The 26,941-nt window shown below is 43.4% G+C and overlaps 1 protein-coding gene across 1 annotated transcript; it reads right to left on the minus strand.

The window, feature by feature from the left end:
• Positions 1-1,388: 1,388 nt before the first annotated feature.
• On the minus strand, positions 1,389-26,667 carry ipo9 (importin 9). Its single transcript, XM_049022306.1, has 24 exons — positions 26,207-26,667; positions 20,264-20,325; positions 20,061-20,147; positions 16,291-16,492; positions 16,030-16,118; positions 15,769-15,855; positions 15,444-15,563; positions 15,235-15,335; positions 14,552-14,610; positions 14,226-14,377; positions 14,043-14,141; positions 13,821-13,927; positions 12,132-12,271; positions 11,702-11,864; positions 11,152-11,378; positions 10,822-10,970; positions 10,387-10,515; positions 7,624-7,899; positions 7,121-7,287; positions 6,894-7,027; positions 6,655-6,774; positions 2,950-3,060; positions 2,351-2,427; positions 1,389-2,241 (listed from the first exon to the last, which is right to left on the minus strand). Exons 1-24 carry the CDS (start codon positions 26,370-26,372, stop codon positions 2,131-2,133), a joined length of 3,135 nt encoding a protein of 1,044 aa, XP_048878263.1. The 5' UTR covers positions 26,373-26,667; the 3' UTR covers positions 1,389-2,130.
• Positions 26,668-26,941: the final 274 nt, after the last annotated feature.

The following is a 26,941-nucleotide window of genomic DNA, read 5'->3' on the forward strand; positions in this document are numbered from 1 at the left end:
GATTGAGAACTAACTTATGCATGTAACAACTACCGATCCTTCAGGGAAGTTACACGTACAGTTAAGTCCTGGATATGTATCAGTCCATTCATAAGATAAGAACAAAAGATCTTTTCACTTTTAAATAACAGTACACGTTTGACTGAAATGTTTATGAAGTTTGAACTTTTTCTGTACACAATTGTGACTGGCTGTGATATATGGATTAGTCAAAGTGTAAATAAGAGCATGCGGAAGGTCCTTCAAACCAGGATTCAGAAAAGCTAAGAAAGTTATGCTTTACTCAGAACAATTACAAAGTGTACACCGAGTGTTGCTGCATTTCAAACATTTTTGTAAAACTTTTCAACAGTTCAGAACATACTATAAGCTGGTTCAGATAATGTAAGGTGACTTGTGAAACAGATCCTAAGGCATGTTGTTTGCCTCCCTCTCTCTTTCCCTAGGGATTTGGTACTTCACAGTATCGAAATAAAGTATGGAACTTCAGGCTTCAAGGGCTGCAGTGCTCATACGGCAAACTGAGAAAGCAGAAAACACTGTAGTACTTTGAGGGCTGGAACACTCCGCTCACGTACTACAAGTGAGCTGTTCCACCTAGAGGTATTGATGAATTCCTGACATACAGCAGCTGACCAGTAGGTTGGGATGGATTGGTAAATTGTCCACAGTGAGTATGGACATTCAAGCCCATATGGTACTCTCTCTCAATGACAGTTTGGGTAATTCATGTCACAATCACATTATATTCCATAATAAATGCACAATTAGTTATCAGCATAACCAGGTCTTAAAAACAAGAAGGACATCTTCTCTAAAATCCAAAAATTAAAAATATAAAATAAATAAACTCAAGACTTACAGATTTCATCAGATTGTCAGGACAAAATCCAAACCAGTCCTTATTTGAGCATGAGCAACTTACAATTCACACATTATTGGTCTACGTCCCTCCCACCACTGATAAACCTGTGCAACACAGCACACCCATAGAGGTATTTTTAAGTCATTTTTTAAAAATGTAATTCATTATAACAATCCTGCTTCGGGAGAAGTTCCAATTAATTACATCCATGAGCTGAAACAATGGCAATTTTAAGTGTAAAAATGTGACTGGAAACGGAAAGCAAAATTGAAAGGTTAAAAAAAAAGGAAAAGAAAAACAATTTGTATTTGACGTTATATTCATTTTTAAAATGCATGCAATAGGATATTGTTACAAGCTACAGTAGGACTGATATCCTTTTTTAATTGGAAGGGACGGGTTCCCTTAGTAAGGAGTTAGAGTTAGTAGTAACTAACCTCTACCATTCTTTCACTCTAACATTACTTGTCTGTCCCTGGTGGCACAGCAGGGGCAAGATGATTGACAAAAAGAGAGAGGAGACTGAAAAGGAGGGGGCCATAATAGGCCTTTTATTTTGAATTGTCATTTCAACATTCAGTGGGTGGCAGAATTTTTAAAGGCGGAGTTCGGCTCTGGCATCTGGCAGGCCACTCGCCCCCACCTATCCCGCCGAGTGACACGGCCTCTTAGGCCGCCACAACTCGTACTGCAACGAAAAAAGAACCGATGTCTTGAGAATGAGTAAACTGCCATTATGTGCCCTTGCAGTCTGTCCCAATGCGTCCAGCTCCTCCCTTGGCGCCTTGTCCCACAGAAGTGCCCAGAAAACACAGAACAGCATGGGGAGCTGAAGGGTGAAACCTGGATGGCTGACAAGTCCATCTCAGGATGTACACCCTGGCCGTCTGTCCATTTTGAGAAACTTCGGGATAACTCCCAAAACTGCAAGAACTCTGATATGCTCTCTGTCAGACAGGCTAAACGCCATTTTCTTGTGTGGGGTCTCCCAAGTTCTTTCGGAGGCAAGCCAGTCCTGCAGTCAGGTCACTCTGGTACCTCTGCTCCACCCCCAAACCCTACCCTCTCCACAATGAATTGTACTTCTGGTCCAGTCCAGGTCCACGTGAAGTCTTCTTCTCAGTGACAATGAAAAGTGAGAATGTAGTGGGGGTAGGGGGACTGAGACTGAGACTCAGCTGAGCGAAAGCATGAGTTTGCTGGGATTTAAGTGCTGGAAAGGGAGTAGGGGTGCTCCACATGGAGGGGACGAGCAGGGGGGGCTTTTAAATGCCAATAGCCTGCAGGACTCTCCTCTCCGCTTCATTCAGGTGACCAGAGAACATGGCATAGCACGGCTGCTGTGCAAACTGGGTCAGGAAGTCTGTCAGATAGGCCTGTAGAAAGGAATTAAGGAACATGAAAATGGCACAAAACAAACCCTCACAAACCGTCAATGAAGAAGCTTTACCAAATGAAGGTTCACAAAGTTCACAGAAGACCTACCTGGAGGTCAATTTGATAAATGGGATCCTTCAGAGCATCAGGGTCTTCCTCATCATCATCTTCATAGTAATCGTCATCTATAATAGTCATCAGTTAGGATTCTATAGCCAGGTTCTGGTGTTTGAAATGACAACCCGTTACATTTTCACAAAGATAGACAAGATTTCTGGGTCTAACACAGTTAAGACGTGTCATTTCGCTGGCAGCCCTTCAGCCACTAACTTGTGGCTCTAATGAATAATTAACAGACCTTACATGCCTTGAAAAGCCTGGTCAATAATCAGCATACGGAGCAGAAGTAAAACCTGCCCAAGGATTTCAACAATACTTCCACTCTCCTAATTATGCCTGAATAAAAAAGGATTTGAAAGTAGCATTCAAAGTACTTACTATATATATATATAGTATATATATTTTTTTTTTTTTTTAAATGTGCTTCCACTTCAAGGCTGTGCAGTGTTGTACATCAATGAGAATTCCATACATTCACAGACACAAACAAGTCCTGTAATGTTACAAGCCAATGAATGTCATTCAATTTAGTACCATACTAAGCTCACGGGGGTTAGACAACATCATTCACTAAGTGAAGCACAAACCGTATTTATTGGAGGCAATGAGGTCAGACAAAAGCTGCCCCGGCAGCCCTTCTTCTTCATCATCTTCATCCTCTACCTCATCCTCTTGTTCCTCCCACATGTCTCCAGAATCTGCAGAAACCAGCACCAGTAAAACTCAGTTAAGCTGCACACACCCAGATCCCCTTCTAATAAAATCACCACATGACTCGAGAATTTTTAGCAATCCGATGATTCTGTATCTCTATGTTAATATTACTGTGTGACGGATTTCCTACTAAACATGCTTACAGTGTATAGTATTCATCTTGCCATTGAGTTGCCATTATGTATTCCAGGCTTGTGACGACATCTGATTGTTGCAAAAAGCACTGCTGTCTCCAACAGTACATGAAACGGTGGACAGACTATTCACAGGAAACCAAGTCACATGACATTCTGTATTCCGATATATACACACCTAGGGCACATGACCTTCTATTGTATAACAATATGTGATGTGATATGGCATTTTATACTACAGGACCGTTGAATGCTTGAATCTGATTGGCTGACCAACGTTCTGAGGTGTGCAATTATTTTCAGATAAACGCACGGCGAACGTAGTTCCAGGTAGCTCTCTTGACCGCATTACAGTTCCATATCACTTCGCATAGTTAACTGTAATAACGGAAATTAGCATACAGTACCTATACAGCACACAGGACTAACAAAAACAACAACAACATGACAGACGATTTTCCGAAAGTAAATTTTAATATTTACGGTGAATATGAAAACTTTCAACAACTGGGCTGCAGCAGTATTAGTTAGCCTAGTGTACCAACTTAAAGGCTACACATGACATTTCTCACTAGCGAGGTAATAACAGCGCTGCATCTTAAAGCAGACTTACAGTTTAGAGACGGTGCTTCAGAACACTGTTGAGGGACACACAGAGGTAGCCTAATTCATACAAGCTCTCTCTCTCTCTCTCTCTGTTTCTCTTTCTCTGTGTCTCTGTCTCTCTCGCTCTCTTTCTAATAACTTCATTATTAACTGCATTAGTCTGCTATCAACGGCTCAAGCCTCCATTGCCAGCTTTAAAATGACGTTTTGGAACTAGCAAAAGAGTCGTTGGATGAGATGCGGAAGAAATAATCCTACTCACAATAGCGATTTAAGTAGAAAAACCAGACGAATCCCTTTAAATATATCATCTGATTGATGTCTTGAGGTGTGGCAACCGTAGTACAAGCGGAATAATTGACTCCGGACCGTTGAATTATTAGAAAATAATGCACACCCGAGGTGTAACGGCATTACCACCTCGGGTGTGCATTATTTTCTAATAATTCAACGGCCCGTCGTCAATTATTCCTTACTTGTTCCATGCCTCATTAAAAGATATTTAAAAATTCTTTGATAATGACAGAAGTTGGTATGACTCAAAAACTCCAGACAGTGATACTCAGTATAAATGTGTGACTAACACTGGGTGGTAGAGTTAGTTGTTATAACCTCTGTAACAAAAGTAACATCCTCACTGCCAACTGGCAAAACATTAGGATTATTCATATTAATTGTATAAAGATTTTCCTTTGTCATTTGATCACATAAAATCCATCCTAGCTCAACATTTAAGACTTCATTTGCACATAATGGCAGATGATTCCTAAAGTCACTTTTACTCTAAAATACTATTCTTCTCTTTGTTTCTGCAAAGCAATAAAATTTGAATATCAAGTCCAAACACAGAAAGCGATAGGTCAATGTCCAATGGCAAATGACATTAATGAAGTAGGTCACCTCAGTGCCTGTAACACAAATACATGAGATGCACCCTTCAGCAGATGCAGGCCTATAGAAAGATTATCAACAAAGCATACAAGTGGTAGATGTTCAGCGCAAGCGTGCAAATATATAGCAAATTTATTCCTGGATATTTTGTGACTAAATATTTTCATAACTGGCTTAGCCAGAGGCTCCATTTATAGCCATAAATGTACTGTATTTTTGCTGTACATTTTTGTCACAGGGAGCATTACAAGCTACTTGCTACCACACATCATCCTAAAAGCAGGACTTTAAGGTACTGTTTGTCCATAAGAATCAAGGATGAATTCAGCCTTACTGGCAACGTACTTAATAAAAACGTCAGTTATCTGTACCTGGGTCTCCACAGTAACTTTACTGGCCACCCATCTCATCTCCAGCCTAATCTATTCTTATCACATATATTCAAAATTCCAAGTCAGGCTGCGATATGAACGTCAATGCTGCTACTTCAAGTTCATAGTACTGCTACTGTTTAAAACTCAGACTCATCACCAAGGAAGATATTTATAGCAATCCACTAAGAAAAACTCATTTTGAATCAGTGTATTTTAGGGGAGGTGGTAATTCCCTAAGATTAATAACCTTAAGATTTTCCACATCAAGGCACAAATCCAATTGCGCACACCCAGAGCATATATCCATTTCCTGAAGGCCGCCCCGTCAGAAACATTTGGATGAAATTTAACTCAAGAAAAAACTCCCAGCAAGTATGTGTGGGTGGATCTTATTGAATTATTGTGGGGGAGAATAAATAACTGCCTATAATGAGTAGGGATGTAACGATACACTCTACTCACGATTCGGTACAATTCACGATACGATTTTCTCACGAATTTTTTTTTTTGCAAAATGAGCTGCAGACAAATTTATTCAAAAATATTCCTTTATCTTTCTAAACTGGGCAAAATGTGTTTCTTCTTAACAGTGCAACTGAAACAGAACAAAATACTGTTAAAAAAAAAAAAAAGTGAAAGAAATTAACTAAGACTTGCATGTGCAGCTTTTTAGCGTGGTTTGCCCTTTTAATAATCTTCGCTCAGCTCACTGTGGTGCCGGTGGACATGCTGAAGCATGTTCATTGTGCTATTTGTGTATGTTATCAGCCTTTTACAATGTTTGAATGAAGTTTTTGTCTTGTCCGTGCCTTTCTTGCCATTTTCGTTTGTGATTACCGGAAAGCTGGAGGGGACTGGAGCCAATCACGAGATCAATGGGCACAGACTGGAACCAACCCGGGGCAGTCGCCTACACATCACAGGGCACACACACTCACAAAACTACAGGGCCAATTTAGACTCACCAATCAACCTATCCTGCACGATTTTGGACCGTGGGAAGCCATTTTCTATAGTGGAGGCTGAGGGATTTCAAGGGCTCATTCACCACTTAGAGGAGGTTTTACAGTACTGGCCTGCAACATGTTTATAATTCATTATTAAAGCCAACTCATAGATCAATCCTTTGTTTTTATAATAAATGACATTACGTCATTTGGCGATGCCCACCCCCCCCCCCGCCCCCCCCCACATCCGATCAGGTAGTGCTTCTTTTAACAGTTTATTTCCATTCAGTAGGTGGCCTTTAAACAATTTCACACGGGCACATCGCCTTGGTGCCAACAATTTACAGCCCTACCACACAGGTAAACATCTGACAGATTTCACTGAACATTATTCTTAACGTTATATTGAATTTAATTAAATTCTCACAAACATTTAAATGGTTATTATACCTACTGTTTAGGGATGCAATTATCCAAAAGGAAGGTAATGGGGTTAATGAAGTGTCATGTTTGGCAACTTATAATTAAAAGGTGCCAGTTCCTTCATCTACTAATTACATTAATATAACACACCAGTTAGTTGGCACCAGTCACATGGCCCTTTCCACCTGGCACGGTAATGATACCTTGGCTCCAGTCTGCAGAGGCCACCCTGGTGGCGTTGGCTTCCATCACAGATGACAGCTCATTGACTATCAGCTTGAAGATCTTCACTAATAGAGGAATGTTGGTCCAGCGCTCTGGGTCTAAACAAGATTGCGCAAACGGTTTTTAAAGGTCAGTACTTGACGGATCACATACTGATCCAGGCTTAGGGGTGGCAAACAAGAGAACAAAATAATAAAAAAGAAGCCAGGGTTCATACTTTTGGCGCTCTTGGAGCGTGTGCGGATGCCCTCAGCAGGGTTGAAGATCTCCTCACCCTTTACCACTATGTCCTGCAAGCGCTTGTCATTGGTGTTGATGCCGTGCTGGAGGAGCTTACACAAGGCCACCGTGCTGCAGTTGTCAGGGGGAAAGGAGGAACACAAGCGTAAGGACTCCAAGGTCTCCGGGAGAGCCAGGGAGCCAGGTCATGGCGCCCACACTCACCTGACTTTACCCTCGTACTGGCCGTAGAAGAGGTGCTGCCTGCTCATCCACTCTGCCATGACAAACTCCAGGGCTGGCTTGCCCGTGGGTCCTGGCAGGCTGCACAGGAACTCCAGCAGGGGCTCCAGCTGAGAGTGCACCAGGTGGGCGAACACCATAATGAGGGACTGCAAGAAACACACCATACTGAGTCAGGCACGCTGGCTGCAGACACACACACAAACCTAATGGTAATTAAATCAAGAAATGCTTTGATCATTAGCAGGTTCTCTATTACTGCTGTCATGAAAGGTATCACTGATGGGGGAAAAAAAAACACATTTTATGTGAAATACACCTAGCTGCAACTTCTTCCTGATTGAAGTCTGATCCTCTTGGCCAAAACAACTCAGAAGGGTCATGTATGATCAATCCATTATCTATTAGCAATGCTACAGGCTTCATCAGATAACTCCAAAAAAAAAAAAAAAAAAAAACGTTAAGGATCTCCCCCCCTCCCCCACCTGCATGACGCTGAGCGTCTCTGCCTGCTGCATCTTGCTCAGGATGGCACGCAGGATCTGGTCCAGCTGATCGCCCAGCTGGGTGCCGGCACGCGCGATCAACGTGGACACCAGGCGGCCCACAAAGGCAGCCGTGAACTCAGAGGTGCGCGGGTCCAGCAGCTGACTGACCACCTGCATGACGTACCACAGGCCGCCGTGGCCCTGCTCATCCTGCCACTGGCCCACCTGCTCCAGGGCCACGGACACGTAGGCTCGCAGGCACTCTCCCCCATTCTGCAATGGGGAGGACACACATGGGGGGTTCAGGCAGTCTCTTCCTCATCCACATCATTAATGGGCTTTGAATATACAGGGATCTACGCATTTCCCATTTCAAAATTCCATATTTTTCCATCCTGTACCAAGGGGTGGCAATAGAAACAGTTTTCAGGGAGGGGGGGCATCAGCATCCCCTATGAAGATGCCAGCCTGGGAAACTGCCCATCTTGGCAGGATCAGGCAAGACAGACGATTAAAGACGGCAATACTTCTGCCAACTCATCCATGCTCAAAATGTTGAAGAACTTCACACATACTTTGCATTTTGCTTTCTGATCACATTCTGGTTCCTTAGCCAACCACTTACATAATTTGAGACTGGCAAGGTGAAAACTTGCTTTTCCCCAGTGTGAGCACTGTAAAGTGTAAACTGTAAATGTAAAGGCAGCCTACTTCAGTATTTCTTGCTGGAGATGAACTGCAGGCACACCTCACATAATTCTCTTCAGTATTCACTCTGTACAAATTCTGGGACCAACAACTAGCTCATATCAGTGACTTCAGCAAACTTTTTTTGAATACATAGTATGCCAACTTGTCACAAGTCTGGAAATACCTAAATATTTCCATACTTACTCTTTTTCCCCACACTTATCCAGGCATCAATATCAAATACCACCGTTTTCCATTCTATGCAGGTATCCAGTGTATTCAGTCACTGCATTTCTACTGTACCAATGGTTGTCACACTTTTTGGACTAAGGACCACTAAGGATCAAACCAAAGCAGCCAAGCACCACGCAGACCAAAAGGGGAAATTTTTTTTAAAAAAAAATCACAGTAACCTGTAACACAATAACTAATTATCCTGGTCTTCTTGCAAACCACCTAGCGGCACTACAGCTTGAGTACCACAGCACTATACCACACACAAACATTCACAGACACAATTCCACCAATTAGTGATAGCCAAATGAAGGGTCATGAACCAATTGCTTTATTTTCTGACACCACTAGATGGTGCTCTCTATTCAAAAAAGAGCTCAATTCATGCCCCAAAGCAAACCAAGAGCGCCATCTTGTGGGGTCAAAAAATACAGAAAATGGTTCATGAAACTTCATTTAGTATCACTCCCACAAATCACACACAAAATCCCTTGTCCATTGTATTGATTTATACAAATACAGTAAGACCTCGGACATTCGTGAAGTTACGTTCCAGAACCAATCGCGAATGAGGATTCACAGATGTTTGGTACAGTCACTAAAAAAAAATAGTGATGTGAGCTTATTTCTATAGCTTAAACCCTAAATATGCTCCCAAAACACTTTAATTTCATTTAAAAGTTAGCTTAATACATTACCTTAAAAAAAATAAAATGCTTGATGTAAAAATAGAGTACAGTATCACCTAAGGGATATTTGTCACACTAGCACATTTACAGTACAGTATACTAATGTTGCCCATACTAATTCATAGAACATGGCGTTGGCTGCCATTTTCTTTTGCATTCACAGTAAGCTAAAATGTGTAAACCCTTTCAGTGTTTATAGCAAATGCTATGTACATAAACATTAGCACTTTTCAACTAAATATATAATTTTTGGGCTTTGAATTTACGTTAACGTATACTTACTCTTACAAGATAGTTAATTTCCTATTTCCTAATATTTATGCAACCATTAGAAGTTCCTGTCATGTATTGGCGGGGCGCAGACCGGGGAAGCAGGGACAGAACATAAAGAATCGCGGAACACAGGGATTAATCAAAAGGTAAAGACAAGCAGGACAATGGAACAGGCATCAAACTCAAAATGACGTTAATGACAGGACTCAGGAAACATATTTAAATGAGGACTAATGACAGCAACTCGAAACAGCTAATCACACGGGGATTGCACACGAGGTAGACGAGGGGGCGTGGCACACGGGAGGATCGGATGAGCAGGTCATGAGTCGCAAAGACTTTGCGAATGGGATTCACGTCTTGTAAAGGTACGGTACAGTATGTACATAAAAACGAACATTTCCATAAGAAAGCCACATTTTTTTTAAAGGGATTTTTTTTTAAATGATTTCTTAACTGACGTCTTGAACTTTCCCCTAAAACACAGTAGAATCTTCATTAACTAAAATTTTCTTACCAATTTTACACCAATTTTAAGCATGAAAAAGTATAAATTACTACGGAAATTAAACAAACACTTCTGTAGGGTTTTTCGAGGATTTCGCAGATGTGCGAAGAAAAAAAAATAATAATAAATAAATAAATAATAATAAAAAATATATAAAAATCGCAGATGCATAGAAGTTCAGTTCCAATAAAATTTTCGCAGATGTGTCAATTTGCAAATCACGAAGCATGAATGCACGAGGGCTGACCATCTCTTATTCATTTATACCACAAATTATATTGTATTGAAGTAACTGAGGTTAGCGTCCTGCTAAGGGGTATGTAACACACATTTCACACCTCCGCGGTGATACCAGACCAAGCTGACCTGCATCGTGGTGTTGTCATCTGTGCGCAGGGTACACTGCGCCATCACAGGGAAGGCCTGGCAGATGAGCATCTCTGACAGGGGGGGCTTGGTGTGCCGCACCACTGTGGTCAGGATGTCTATGGCAGTCTGGGGGGGGGAGACCACCCAGGGAGTCAGCATGGGGAAAGTGCAGCAACAGGCCGGCACCAGACAAGGGGCCGACCAACCAAATTGTGGGATGCGGGAATTTAATAGGAAGAGGGAACAAACATCTCGGGACACTTTTAAAAGCAGCACAGCCAAAGGATGCCACTGGAATTAAGCAGCCATTGAAAAATGTCGTCATTTACTACAAAATGCAGTTTTACTGCTTTGCTGATGTGTGCCACTTGGCTGCTCTGCTGATTAACAGCTCCATATCAGTTAAATCTGAGCACAATTCACTGCACTTACAGCACACAGGCCCGAGGGGATCTTGTCTGGGGGCGCCTGCATGATGCTGACCAAGGTGGGAATGAGTCTCATCTGCATGGGCCCCTGACAGGCCTCGATTTGGGCCAGCTCCTTAAAGATGTCCTGAGCAAGGGAAGCTACCACAGGGTCTGGAATTGAGAGGAAGGGAGATTAATTGAATGAATGTGGAACACTCTCTCTCACTCACACTTTATATTATATTATTTACTGTCATAAAAAAATGCATACAGACTATAAATAAAAATTATTTTTGGGTTTTGACAATCTAATATGAAGCAGCCATTTAGCAGTTCTGCTGAGCAGCTGTACCGTTGCTGTACTTGAGGAAGATGGCGATGGTGAGCGGGCAGATCTTATTCTCAGCACTCGTAGTGAAGGCGGGATCGACCGTGCACACAATGCAGAGCGTCTCCATGACCAGGGTCAGCACCTCCGAGCTGAACTGTGCAGCCAGCTGTACCAGACCCTCCAGGATGCTCGGCAGGAAGGGCTGCAGGACATGCGTGCTCTCCGACAGCTTCAGCTGATCGCAGTACCTGCGCCACACACACGATCCCTAGTGCTTTAAGGTATAACTGCACTTCTGTGATCAAACTAGTATTAATATCAGACTATTTCATCAGACCCCAATGCTCAAATACCTCAATCTAGCAGGTTTCCCAATCTTCTACACAAAGTTGGTTCTACCAGAATTTAACAAGATTATAATTGAAATAATACCATTTAACCAGCCACACCCTTTCAACGATATGCTTCACTATGACCAATGAAACCCTGCACTAAGAGATAAGGGTGGAGCTGTGTCAGGAGTGTTTCATGAGCTGGGCTGAGAAGCAGCTGACATGGTAATGGTCCTCACCCCCAGATGGCACGCACGGCCGAGATGCGCACCGAGGGAGGCTGGCTCTCGTGCAGGCCGCTGACAGTGGCCTGCAGGAACTGCTGGATGAGCTCCGGGGACATGGCTGTCGTGAAGCGGCTGGCTGCCCAAAGCGCCCGGCCCAGCAGGAAAGGGGAGGCAGCTGGTAGGGGGAGGAAGCGCGCAGGGAACGTCAGGGATTTGGACGAGTGAGGCTCAGGATGTGGCGATGACGTCATTATGAGATTGTCGGCCAAAATGCCAGAGGGAAACAGCTAAAGTACCCTTGAGATGGGTATTATCCTGAATTATTTTGGGGGGGGGGGGGGGGGTGGTACACAAGAACTCACCTACTAAAATAATGGCAAATAAACACACACACTAGCACAGCAGGAAGGCAGTGCAGCTGGAAGCTCTCTGCAGCACTGACCTGTGAGGTTCAGGTCGGATAGGATGACGTTGGCCAGGAAGCCGTGCATGTCGAACTGCACGCGGCCACTCTTCACATTCTCCGTCACAATGGTCTTCACGGAGCCCAGGGCCAGCATGCAGGCTTCGTGGATCTTCCACCTCGACAGAGAGAAAGAGCAATTATACTGGACCAGTGGTAGCAGAGAAATGTTGTAACAAAGCACCAGACAGGCTTTCCAGGGCAATATACTGGGAGTTTGCCCTTCAGGAGAAATTTTAGATAGTGTTGTTGTGTGGTTATTCAGGGTACATCTTTAGAGTGCTTTATGCAAGTGCTCAGCTCTCAGGACTATAATTATCCATCCTATACTTTAAATGCAAACCCCATTACAAGGATCATTATGTAGTAATACTGCACTGATTCTGTATTCCACATGCATATTCACTACAACTGGGCAATATGGCATAAGAAAATATTTTATAACATGTTTTTTCTTATCAGTCAATACTGATAATTATATAATGCCATTATTTCTTTACTTCAAGGCTCACATTTTGCTTAAGTCCCTTAGGATTCCCATTAAACAGATTCAGAACAAACAGCAAAAAAACAATGGACAGCAAACAAATATTATTTTGATGAATAAGTCATATAAAAATACATTTTTTATTTTTGTCATAGGTTATAACAATAGAAAATGATAAAAATATGGTTTGCTGCTAGTAGTTATCACCCTTCTTGAAGTGAAAAATAAAATGCCGAGTTTCATTTACCAGTACAGAATGTGATTAGCCCCATATTGCTTCAGACTGAAAATGGAAACTCTGCTTGCTGGTGTTTCAGACTGCAAGCACTTGCATTCTGTGCCTTGTACTGGATGGCACTGCTTTGAGTGTCAAAATAAATTTGCAGCATTACCAGTTTAAGTTGACACATGTTTTCGGCAGAGTTTACTGTACGCAGTACCAGTTTGTTGTGCGTCAGTCTTTACACTGCAAAAAGTACCGTCAAACCGTCTTTTTACCTTGTTTATCCAAAATATTTTTTGAAAATATTGCTGGTGCTCTCACTTTCCTCACAAACAGTTGAAGTTTCCTCTGAGTGAGCGCTAATCTTTCCCATGACTCATGTATATTACCAAAATAGTAACATGTTGCATCCCCCACTAACTTAATCAACCTAGCTGTGTAGCTTCTGGGCGTAGGTTGCCCATTCATAAAAGAATACCATGCAATTGGTTGGAACTGTGCTAACTTCTGTGATGTGATAGGCTGATATGTGCTCTCAATATTCCTTATTGACAGTTTATTAAGTCAATGAGGGGGCTAAGCCTGTGTGCCTGTAATCATAAGGTCGCCAGTTCAAACTCAGCCTCAGCACATCTGCGGGTCCTTGAGCAAGGCCCTTAACCCCCAGGTCCCAGGGCGCCACTACGGGTGGCAGCCCTTCGCGGACAGCTTACTCTACAAGAGCAAGTTGAGGGAGACGTAAAGACAATTTCCAGCTGCAATTCCGGGGATCAATAAAGTATAGATTATTATTATTACTACTCAGATTTTCAAATTTTCTTATTATTCAAGTTATATATGACGATAAGTCAATATATCATTCAAATCACCCTGCCCTAGCATTCATATAAGATGAAGAAATACAGTGAATGAACTGCAAGGGGTGTGACATTATACCATGAATTACCAGCATGCTCACCAGTGCTCATCGCTGCTGTTCTTGGCCTGCTCCGCCTCCTGCAGGTGCCTCGAGGCAGCTGCAGCCAGGGCTGCCGCACTCTCATTCTGGAACTCTGTTGCCACGGCCTGTCAAACAAGGAGCGCAGCAGCAGACAGATCAGCGACAATTAAGCTGCCACCATCCCATCTCCAAGCATCCAATGTCTGACAGCTCTGTCATCCGACACCCAGCATCTCCTACCAAGAGGAGGTCCTGAGCAGAGATTCGAACAGAGTACGAGAACGTGTCGTCGTCTTCATCCTCCACAAACTGCTGTGGGTTGGCGGTCCACACTTTGATCTGAAAAAAGGGGATGAGAGCCAGATGAGTCAAGGAGTGGGACCTTCTCCTCCAGCTCACGTTCTACCTTAACAATAGTCATACCTGCTCCTCTGTGATCTGCATGTACAGGATGATATAGTAGATGAGTTCAGGCAGGGCCTTCTTCACAGTGCTCTTAAACTTGTTGTTTTCGAGCAGCGTGTGGACAAATTCAAAGATGCTGAACACTAAGTTCTCAAAGCCCAACACCTCACCTGCAGAAGTAGGAAACACAGCCCAGTAATAACCTTATAAGATCACCCATCTGCCTGAAACAGAAACTGAGGATGCACAGATGTTCCAGACTATGACTCTGTCCTGTGTGTCTTTTAGAAACTAACTATTCAGTCAATCAAAATATAGAATAGCTAGAGAGCTTGAAAACGCACCATCAGAGTCAATAGGGTTGTCCACCTCTTCTGTGTAGTTCACTTCAGTTCTGACATAAGTACATAAAGGGTCAAGAAAAGACTACAGAAACACAGACTTATGATCACCTCTCCACCAATACTTACACTTATCCATTGTCAACATGGAAAAATCCCCCAATTAACACCCAATTCATCCCCCTATCCTATGGGAGGTATTTTCTGCAAAAAATAAAATAACAATAAAAAGCCCAATGAATCAGAAGCTGCAAATAAGCAGCCAACTTATGCCGCGTGTCACTTTTCCTTTAGTATGAGTGAAACGGACGAACATGGGCAAGAAACACAAGGACAACTGAATCAACGGAAGCTGCAAACATACTGAGAAAGCGCCACCCACTGCCCTGCTTGTATTAACATAATTTTGCATGTTGTGAACTTGAAAATGAGAAAACAAAGTAGGAAATGAAAAGTCAAATTGGAAAAATTGATTTTATTTCTTTTTCACATCTGACTCATGTGACATTTTGCAGAAAATACCTACCATACAATCCTTCCACCATCTCAATAACGTTCTTGCCACCTGATCCTGTAAACATAATTAATCAAAACAGTCAGTCAGCATTCATGATAGCTGACAATGTGAAGTTAGAAGGTATGGTTCGAGGATGAATTAGATATCTGTGGTGGTATCCAAAGGATATAAGGCAGCACTTTCTGTCAGAGTGTTCCATACAATGGGCAAAATCTGCTGCATGCTGGATACCATGGGCTTAGGGAAGTTTTTCACCAGGGCTGTAACTGCCTGATGATACAAAAGACAGTGGAAAATGGCTGGTTGACGATTGCTGTAGATTAAACGATCGTTATACTCCCAGAATGCTCCAAAACCCAGGGAGGAAGCTGCACTCACCTTGAGCACCTCCATCTTGAGGCCACTGTCAGAGGATGGGCCATCAGGCATCTGCAAGGCCTGCACAAAGGCCTCTGTGAACTGCTGCACCACCGGGAAAATCAGTGCCTTAGCTGCTCCCTAAACGAACAAATGGACAACCACATAGGTACATAGGCATCTGTACACCATCAGGTCTATATCCATTCCACCAAGCACAAAAGACCATAAACAGACACTCGCTATCAGTCAATCTAGACCAGGACAAAAACAATGGGAACAGAATGGAAGTTAGCTTTAGGAAATAATTAAATAGCATCCACTTATTCTCAATTCTTCCGCTCACTTTTTCCAGCTCTTCAATGGCACAAATAAGGTTGGCACAGGTGGTGAAGATCTCCACAGCTCTGGAGCGGGTGCGGATGCTGTAGACCTATAAAAGACGGGTAAAATTAGTGCACCTCCCCATAAGCCGTACGGACACCCATCAAAAGGGCACCTGGATCACAGCATCCAATGACGACTTCCTTTCCACCCAAACATAAATCCAAGATGCCCATATATGCAACAGATCCTTCATCTCATAGCCTGAATACAATAGCTGTACCTCCGCCATGGTGAAGATCTTGTACATCTCAGGCAAAATCACAGGTGCCACCAGTGGCATCTGTGTGTCCGTCACCTCGCGGGTAAACTCTGGAGACAGCAAGGCCATGGTATTTTCAGCACTTGTAGCATAAAGAGACATACAAACTATAACAGCTGTACTATAAACCCACGACGACGCTGGAAATGTGGAAGGTGTTGCAGTAAGCAGACAAAGTTCTACGGGAGGTGGAGTGACGCAACGGTAGGTGGGTGCCAGCACCTGTGAGGACCCGCATGGCCCCGTGCACGGCGTTAACATCCCCGCTGACGAGCATGTCCATGAGATGCGTGAAGAGCTGCGGCCAAGCCTCAGGCCAGTCCCAGTGCGCGATGGCCGACACGGCATACGCTACACTGGAGCGCACCTTGCTGATGGCCTCGCGCAGGCCCCCAGGGAGCAGATCCCGAATGGCGGCTTTCGCCTGGAGGTCGGAAAACAGACGGGAAGAGGCACCTCACACAGGGCTCCCTTGCAAAGATGCCAAGTCACAGACAAATTAAGAGGGACCATCCATCCATCTTCCAACCACTTATCCAGTGAAGGATCACGGGGGGCCAGGAGCCAATCCCAGACAGCACAAGGTACAAGGCAGGGGACACCATGGACGGGATGTTGGTCTGTTGCAGGGCAAACTAACCAGAATTATTAAATGAATACCAGTCCTTTCACGCATCAATAGATAACACACACACAAAAAAAAAAAAAAACAATGATAACCGGACACACATCAACATACATTATACACATGCAGCACAGATGCAGACTGCATCACAACGATACCAACAGGAGAGAAAATACTGCTGTCCATTAATCTTCAACTTCATTTAGATTATACAGGGTGTTACTCTGTCCAATTTGCTCATGACCTTTTGCAGTAAAAGTCCAAATGGATCCCTCCAGGCATTAGTGCCACTAGGCAGACAAAGATCCTTGTTCCTATACAGTGTACATCAACTTGCATTGATTTGTCAAACCATTTTAATTACAGCAAACACTGCACTTAGGATGCAGCACCTCATAATTAGGCCAAAAACAAACAAAAAAAAAAGTCAGTCAACCCTAAATTCAAGAGGAAGCTGTTACCTGGCGGGTAGTGAACCAAAAGCAGAAACTCTCAATTCATACAATAAACAGGAAAAATGCTGACTCCACCAGAAAACAACCTATGGTTAAAAATATAGAACATATAGAAAAGTATTTTTGTATTTTGGATTTTTGTAAGCGCTCAGTGGAAACTACACAGGCAAAGTTTTGCAAAATCAAGATTCAAAGAGGAACCCCTATAAGTTCAGGCACATCAGAATAAAGACAAGGGCACATTATTAAACGAGTATTTTGGTGATTAAATTCTCAGTGCGGGGGGGTGTCTGCCCCCAAGATTTCAAAATACAGTGGTGTACCATGTCAGCCTAATACCACCCGAGACTAGTAACCACTTTAACACTGTTCATAAAACCCATTTCACTATATTTCTTGTATTCGCGTTTGTGGCAGTATATGTGCCCTCTGCTGGTCTTGTGGAATAACATGGCTGTAACTATGCACGTACCACAACCATCTACATCCATAAACAAATGTAGTATTTACACAAGAATGCAGCATGGGGAAGAGAAGTATGAATTAGGCTTAACATACCGACTTTAACGTTGGTAGGTGATGATGTCACTATTTTGCATTTTACACAGAACATTGCAAAAATGCAACCAAAATCCTACCATCACCTGCAGCTCAACAAGTAGAATATAGAGCTAACAACAAAAAGGTTGTGGGTTCAGATCCCAGGGAGTATACATGAATTATCTTTCCTTGCGCTGTAAATTTATTTGCATAAAAGCATCAGTTAAATGAATATAATGCAAGATACATTGCCACATATTTTTATTATTGATGATTTTTAATGTTATCGATCAGTTGTTTCAGCCCTAATCAAGACAATACTCACTTTGGACTGGTACAAGAGCACAGCCTGAAAAAACAACCTTTCTACCAACTGGTCAAGAAACTCACTTCACAAACACAGGACAGGACAGGACAGCAACAACAACACACAATTAGTCTCAACCAAATTATCAGAAATTACATAACCTACTAGGACATCCAACATAATTCTACTGAGAGTTAAAAACAGCACATCTATGGCAGGAAGCTGATGGTCACTGGCAGGTCACTGAAACTGGGAGACAGGTGAACCTGGCTGGCAAGAGACGTCAAGTTGTGCCAACACTAAAGTCAGCTGGAGAAAGAGTTTCATTCAGCCCTTAAATGTGAGGCATGTATTAAAATACAGTGTTTCCCCTACCATTATATCGGGGGGTTGAAGGTCAACTTAATTTTATTTAATTTTATTTTCTATATAGCGCCAGATCAAACAGAAGTCATTTAAGGTTACCTTTCCTATAGAACAAGTCTATACATTGTCATTTTATCAAACAAACTAAATAGCCTTATGTTATTTATCTTATTTACACAACAGCTTGTCATTTGTCTCTACACGGTTGCGCTTTTACAATTCTCCTCTATCAGTATCGCGCATGGTGGAGCTCCGTCCTGATGCACGCACACAAACACGTGCGCACACACACAGGTGAGCACACTCCCACCAGCGGACAGAGAACGCACGTCAGAAAATGTCGCGCCTGAAAACCACTTGAGAAGCAAACAAAAATACTTGAATTACCCAACTCAATGTGGTAATAATCCACAGTGAATTAAGAAAACATAGGAAGAAGGGAGGCTGCAGCAGTCCGATGGCTAAAATAACTTGCTCATCTCGGACTTGTGAAATGTGAAATGCTATTTGGTACGTGGTGCTTTTATTTAATTTTCGGCAACGATGAACAGGGTAATAAACACTTTTCACAATGGGATTTTCTGCTTTAAACTACAGTAAAATCCTCTTATAATGGACTAGCTTATAACAGAATATTGTCCATAACGGACAATGTCCGCTGGTCCCATGCGCCTTTAAGAACATGCAGAAAAAGCGTCGGATATAGCGGACTCACATATAACGGAATTTCGCTTATAATGGACAAACAATTTGGTCCCCAGGGCCACTTTTAGCTGTAGTTTTGTTCGGCTACAACGGACATGCAGGCTCCACTTACAAGGCACGTGACCTGCAGGTGATATCCAGCGCAGATAAGTAATCGGGATTATTAATAGTCATGCATCAGGCCAGGTAAAGTTGCATTACTACATGTATAATATAATAATCTTTACCATAAATGTGTCTGCTGGGGTGTTTCATGAGTAAATGGTGTCCTGTAGTTCTGGGCATACAGCAACTCTGGATATAACGGACTTTGGGTATAACGGACTGTTTTGCCAGGTCCCTTGAAGTTTGTTATAAGTGGATTTTACTGTATCACTACTTTAAGCTATAAAGTTATCACTTTAAACCTAACAGGTAATACAGTTGCAAGTCAAGACAAACATCCTCAAAAGACTGCAAGGAGACCATCTTGTAGCCTGCATGCGGATCTCAATAAATGGGCCAGACATTTCTGACTTCCCATATCAAAAGGCTCTAGAAATGTTCTTCCAGAACTCCAGAAAGATACACTGTAGTGACAAAAACCGCACACTTTGTGAATAATTGTCATAAAAAGAAATGTTCTGATGTTTAGTTCAGTTGTGATATTGACTGCTGTCATTAAAAGAAACACATGAACACATGAGTCCCGTCGGTGTCCGTCTGAAATAAATACTATAGATGGTTCCCCAAACATAAAAGGATAAAGGAAAAATGCCAGTCCTGTATGGTTTTAAAAACCACGTACCTCTATAATTAATTGCCATTATTTTTCTGTGTTCTTGACCGTTGTTGTTATATACAGATCACCCTTTGTGCTTCTTGCTTTTGTAGTATTAATACACATTTCCAGTACAGACTGTGATGTCAATAAAGCTAATGGAAGGGAGGGAGGGAGGAAGGAAGGGAGGAAGGAAGGGAGGAAGAGAGAGTGCGAGAAAGAGGGATACTGCACCCGGTCAGTGGTCTCTGGTGGCCTGAACTTCTCTGACTGAGAGCACCAGTGAATCTCCACATACTGCTTCAAGATGACTGAGGCCAACTGGACAGGGGAAGAAAGCACGCAAAAGGTCAAAATCGACACCTAAGCCATTTTGGGACAACATTTCCCAAATCTGTAAACGCAATGGTTTCTCCTGGGGCATATGACTTCCTCACCTGTCGAATAGCAAGGGCTCCCCGGGGGTCTACGGTTAGCTCTGCCAGGTGTACTCCAAACTCTGAAACAAAAGACACCTGTCAAAGGGCAGGGACAGCAGGACGGGCATCCGGACCAGAAAGAAATATGACAACGTCCAAGATCAACTGCCAAAGGAAGAAAGCATCTGGCATCATAGCAGCATTACACTCGAACATCTCTAAGGGTTATTACAAATGGAAATCACATTAAAGGAGCCCTTCAGCTTTTAACACTAGATTTACCGAGTTTTTATTCTCTGCTGAGAGTCCCAAGGTGTTTGTCACCCCTGCTGTGATTTTCGCAGGTCTTCAGCCCCATCCTCCTCCTGCTTTTGTTGTGCAAACACACCCATTACCTGTGAGGCCTGGCGCATTTGCATTTTTTACTCAGAGTAGCTCAAATCCAAGGCAGGCTAAACCTCTGTGTGTGACATGGAAACCTTCACAAAAGTCTGCCATATCTATACCAAATATCCCACACGCTGACTGACCTGCAAATATGAAAGACGCACATTCACAAAATATATGGAAACACAAGTCTGTGTTATTTATAAAACAAATTGAGTGAAAATAGAATGAAAAGTTGCTAATAGAATGAAATGAATAAAATGAAAACATGCTAACACTTCAGTCTCCAATGCATGTTTGTATATAAATGTCATAAGCTGAGTGAAGTCATGGTCCATGGTTTTTGACATGCTCATACACATACAGAATAAAATGTCATTTCATTTTCATTGGCCATCACTGAATTATAACACCAAAAGTGAATTTTGTTTTTGTGTGATCTCTCCAGCTTTGCATGTTTGGCTGTTCATGTAAAAATTGATGTATCCGTGCCTCAGTTCCAGGTTCATCTCTTCGTCATCTTTCTGCCTTTTGTCTCAGTGGTTACTGTCCCACACAGTCTGTCTATCTTTCAAAGTCTGTGTTTGCAGCGTTTGAAAACCCAGTGACCATTATTATCCCTGTATTTGGCAATGGAGTTCCTTGGCTAGAAGAATCGGAAACAATCTTCTTTTTCCTTTCCACCCTGTAGATGCTTTGTACAGAACGTAGGCATTCAACGCCACCAAGTCCAGCATGTTGTAAAACACAGCTACTGGCCACTTGCTTGTTGCTGCTCGTACTGAATACATGCGCGCCATTCTAAACACTGACGTGGAGAATTCCTCTCCCTGTGCAGTGTCCTTTGCCAATGGAGGAAGTTCACGGCAAACGTTATTCACCATGCCCAGTAAAGTGAAGCAGTCTGTGTGACAGTGACAGTGAGGTGAAGAAATTGTCCATTGTGACATTTCTCCCGTCATCCAGAAATGACTCCATCAGACTCATGACCACGTTCTCTGCCAGCCTTCACCAAGAACTGTGCTGAAAGTTTCACTCCAGGAGAACACATGAACATAGATGTACAGCTGTTCTCGACCAAGGTTCATTGTCCATGCAGTATATTTACATTTACATTTACAGGATTTGGCAGACGCCCTTAGCCAGAGCGACTTACATAAGTGCTTTGAGACTCTGCAATGAATTTCCGATGCTAGCTCAATAAGGACCCCAGCTACGAATACTATCTCTGAGAACGCCAGTGAGTAGTGCAGAATTTTTATTTAATTTTATTTTTTAAAAACACACACCAGAAAAAGAGTCGAGTAAGAATATAGAAGTTCTACGTCAGGTATTTCTGAAAAAGAAAAGTTTTGAGTCGTCGCTTGAAGACATTCAAGGATTCAGCTGTTTGGACATCTAGGGGGAGTTCATTCCATCAATTAGGTGCCAGGACAGAGAAGAGCCGAGATGCGTGTCTTCCTTGTGCCTTGAGGGGAGGTGGGACCAGTCGAGCAGTGCTGGGAGGATCGGAGAGATCGTGGTGCAGAGCGGGTGTGATGAGGTCCTTTAGGTAGGATGGTGCCAGAGAATTTTTGGCTTTGTATGCGAGCATCAGTGTTTTGAATCTGATGCGTGCAGCTACAGGAAGCCAGTGGAGGGACCGCAGCAAAGGAGTGGTGTGGGAGAACTTGGGAAGGATGAAAACAAGACGAGCAGCTGCATTCTGAATCAGTTGGAGGGGACGGATGGCGCTCAGTGGTAAACCCGCTAGAAGCGAGTTGCAGTAGTCAAGGCGTGAGATGACGAGGGACTGGACGAGTATCTGGGTAGCCTGGGTGGAAAGAAATGGACGTATCCTCCTGATGTTAAAGAGGAGAAACCGACAAGAGCGAGAAAGACTGGCGATATATGAGGAAAATGACAACCGATCATCTATGGTAACTCCAAGGTTTATAGCAGAAACCGAAGGACGGATCAGGGAGTTGTCAAAGGAGATCGCAAGGTCCTGGAGGGGGGATGAGTCAGCCGGGATGTAAAGCAACTCAGTTTTACTAGTGTTGAGTTTTAGCTGGTGAGTGGTCATCCAAGATGAGATGTCTGCCAAGCATGTAGAGATCTTAGTGGAGACATGAGTGTCTGAGGGAGGGAAGGAGAGGATGAGTTGAGTGTCATCGGCATAGCAGTGGTAGGAGAAGCCATGTGAGGATATAACTTCGCCAAGAGATTTAGTGTAGAGGGAGAATAGGAGAGGGCCAAGAACCGAGCCCTGAGGGACACCGGTGGAAAGACAACGTGGAGTAGATGTGGATCCATTCCATGTCACTTGGTATATCGCATCCAAGCCGGACAAATTTGGGATCAAGTTCTGGATGGCCACGGATTTGGAGACCAAATACGTCTGCAACGTGTCCCCTAACTTGGGAAAGGACCCCCAGTCACCAGAAAAGGGAGAGGCTGGCAGAGAACATGGTCATGAGTCTGATGGAGCCATTTCTGGATGACGGGAGAAATGTCACAACGGACAATTTTCTTCACCTCACTGGCACTGTCACACAGACTGCTTCAGCGCAAAACAACACTACTGAGCACAGGGAATAAAGTTTGGTATGAACTTCCTCCAATTTCAAAGGACACTGCACAGCAAGAGGAATTCTCCGCGTCAGTGCTTAGAAGTGGCAGTGTCTCCTTGACAATTTATGCACCTAAAAAAACAAGATTGTGTGTGTTCTGAGTTCCTTGGACCAAGATGTGGCGATCTGTGAAGGCAGAAAGAGGAAACCCAACACGATAACAGACTATAACCACATGAAGGTATGTGAATGTGTGTATAATTTTACAATCAGTGCTACAATGTTTTCTGATATGTACTATACAGGCCTATATAGAAAGTAGGTAGAAAAAAAAGCAAATACACTCATGACTCTCTCTCTCTCTGCTGTTATAGTGTGGTGTAAATGTGTTGGACCAAATGGCGCGCATGTATTCCGTAAGAGCAGCAACATGCAGGTGGCCAGTAGCTGTATTTTACAACATGCTGGACCTGGTGGTGGCAAATTCCTACGTTCTGTACAAGGTATGTACAGGGTGGGAAGGCAAAAGAAGATTATTTTTGAGTCATCTAGCCAAGGAACTCCATTGCCAATTTATGCCACAAAAGGCTATGGGGACAGAGGAAGGCTGCTGCTGTGCCAGGACTTGTATGGACAACTCAGTGTCAGGTACAGGAGAACTGCAACAGAAACCGCAGCAGGTTTACCAGTGCAAAGTGTTACAAATTCACTTGCGCCAAATGCAGGGATGATGGTCACTGGGTCTGACAAACACTGCAAAGTTTGAAACACTCAATTTTTTTTATAAATAAAACAGACTTGTGCTTCCATATATTTTGTGAATGTGTGTCTTTCATATTTGCAGGTCAGTCAGCGTGTGGGATATTTGGTATAGATATGGCAGACTTTTGTGAAGGTTTCCATGTCACACACAGAGGTTTAGCCTGCCTTGGATTTTAGCTGCTCTGAGTAAAAAAATGCAAATGTGCCAGGCCTCACAGGTAATGGGTGTGTTTGCACAACAAAAGCAGGAGGACAATGGCCCAAGAAACTCTCAGCAGGGATGCTAGTAGGTGTTAGGCCCAGGGAATTTACGCAAATTTGCGTAGATTTGGCAGTTCTAGTGTTAAACACTTACATGTACTGTGAAGTAATACCTACATTGGGTCTCTGATTCATTCCACATTAAAAGAAAAACAAACAAACAGCACAAGCTAGATATGGCTCCGTGTGAAGTCCGTCTCCCCAGGCTACCTGACACCACAAAAGCTAAGTCGCACCACTAATTCTGGCCCCTCACCCCTTTCTTTGCCCAGATTTATCCAAGACAGACAGCATGGCCTGAGAGACAATGCCACTGCTGACATTTCCATACAGCAGATTCCCTCAGTGGGAGATGTGATGTCACTGCAGCTCCTGCAGCATCGGCCTTTTAGACCTGTCCCCAGAGCCAAAATGGCCATCCGTGACAACAACCATCACCCTATAGCCTAAAGAGTACAGCACCATACAGCCCTACCGAGAAGTTACTGTAGTTGGTGGTAAGGATGAAGGAGGGAGACATGATGCCCAACAACAACAGAGTACAGAACAGGGCACACATACAACAGCTATGAGTGTGGAGACATGGATAGCTAGTGTTCTTGCATCATATAAATATTTGTTTGTGTAGCTACATAAGAGACAATAAGGATCTGCTTCAGCAAAGTAAAATGTGCACATACTTGTATTTCAACAGAGCATCCCTGGATATACAAATGAACGTTACCAGAGAAAACGAGGGGTTTGGGCATAGCTAAGGTAATCATACATCCATCCATTTCCCAAACTGCTAATCCTTCTGGGTCGCGGGGAGGCCAGAGCCTAGCTATGGGCACAAGGCAGGTAATCATACATAAGCAATGAAATTTGTCAGTTGTAGTGGAAACTATTTACACCCCATTCCACACAATGAATGAGCAGGACAATCATTTAAACTTCAAAAATCACCCAGACAAAAGTCTACACAGGAAGGAGCGAAAACAAGGAAGGACCACAACACATCACCCCTTTCGAGCATAAAGCGAGTCTGCCAATGAATATTTCCCACTTGGAAAATGATGCAGTCAATGGAAAAGAACAGAAAAAAGTGTTTCCCAGGACAGATTAGACCTCCTGGAAAGTGGGGGCTTCAGAAAAAAGCAACTACTTCTCATAGTCAGACAGACTAAAAAACAGCTGAACACTGTGCGATTTTGAAGCCTCGTAAACGTGATGAATGTGCGCATAATATGCAGCTATATATGTAGTACACGAGTACTGCACAGTCGCCATCTCAGATGTCCGGAAACGGGGCATCAGTACGATTTCAGGGTAATGCAACTCCTAAAAAAAAGCTAGAGGGGTGAGGCGGCAGCGGCATTTCTGAGCCGGACTCCATACCGGCCTTGACTCATTCCTGGAAGAGGGCGGGAATTCTGAAGGAACCGGGCAATGTGACGGCGCGCGCCTCTGCGCGACGTACAGACCCGCGCTTCACGGAGACGGCGCGAGACCGTGACAGTCAGCGTCCAGCTGCATTAGTCCCGAAAGACCGACCTTAACTACAAGACCAGCCACCGAACCGATGAACCCTAACGCACCTGGCAGGTTTCAATTCAACAAGTTAGAAAGTGTAGTTCCGACGCAGCCAGCCCTAGACCCCCATGACTACATCAGCTGGGCTGTTTGAGAAACGCTGGTGTTAATGTGACGTGATCAGTATTAGCTATTAGCCGAAATGGTGGATGCCTGCACAGCAAACGGGATCTTGGGAGGAATTTATCAACTAGATTTGACTGAGAAGTTGTCTAGCAGCATTTTTTAAACTGCTACTTTATGAAGTCGTGGTAACAAAACGCTTAAAATACAGATCAAACTATTTTGATTATCTGCGGTAAATAAACCTCTCTTTCCATCTCGCAGGCCCATGAAGTTACTGAAATGAACCTAGGCAGTGCCGCTACCCCTCACGCCGTTCACAATGATAGCTAGCTAGAAAGCTAGTTAGTTGTCAATACTTTACCCTCCGTCACTTCCAGCACTTTAATCTGTTCCTCTGCCGCTGCCCGCACTTCGTGCACCGGGGAAAGGATCGCGGTCAGTGTCTCTATCAGCGCCTCCTTAAGTCCTTGCTGAACCGGGCCAGCGGCCGAAACCGAGCCGGGATCTGGGGAACTCACACCCGCCATGTTTCAGGCCGCACAGCTCGTGGAAAAAGCAAGCAGGCAAATCGGCGGGGCTGTTCTGCGGCAGAGCGCGCCAATGCACAGACCGGTCGGGAGGTGTGACTCTGCGACCAAGAGCGATTCGCTCGAGCTCCCGCTTCGGCTCGGCAGCGAGCTTGTGGCCCCATCTCCAGGGTCGGAGGAAGCACGACAAGGCGGCGCTCTGCACCTCCATCAAGACTGTGAAGTTTCGCGAAGTGGTGCTTATTGCTTAAAGCATGTTGCAGCATTTTGGTTGCCATTTTGGTGACGAAACCGCTGGTGGTGGTGGTGATGATGATGATGATGATGATGATAACTTTTGTTGTTATTATTATTATTATTATTATTATTATTAATAAGACAACTCAATAGCTGTTGAAAGACGAAGAAAAATATAGAATATAGAAAACCAACAGAAAAATACAAATTTTCTATACAAATCGATATGAGTTTGATTATGGTGAATTAGATTGTGAATGGCTTTTTGGTAAATAAAAAATGAAAATGTAATAACGTCTTTTTTGACTTTCTGCCATATTGAATGATATCCC

This window comes from Brienomyrus brachyistius, chromosome 8 (assembly GCF_023856365.1).
Source record: "Brienomyrus brachyistius isolate T26 chromosome 8, BBRACH_0.4, whole genome shotgun sequence".
NCBI classification, from domain to species: Eukaryota; Metazoa; Chordata; class Actinopteri; order Osteoglossiformes; family Mormyridae; genus Brienomyrus; species Brienomyrus brachyistius.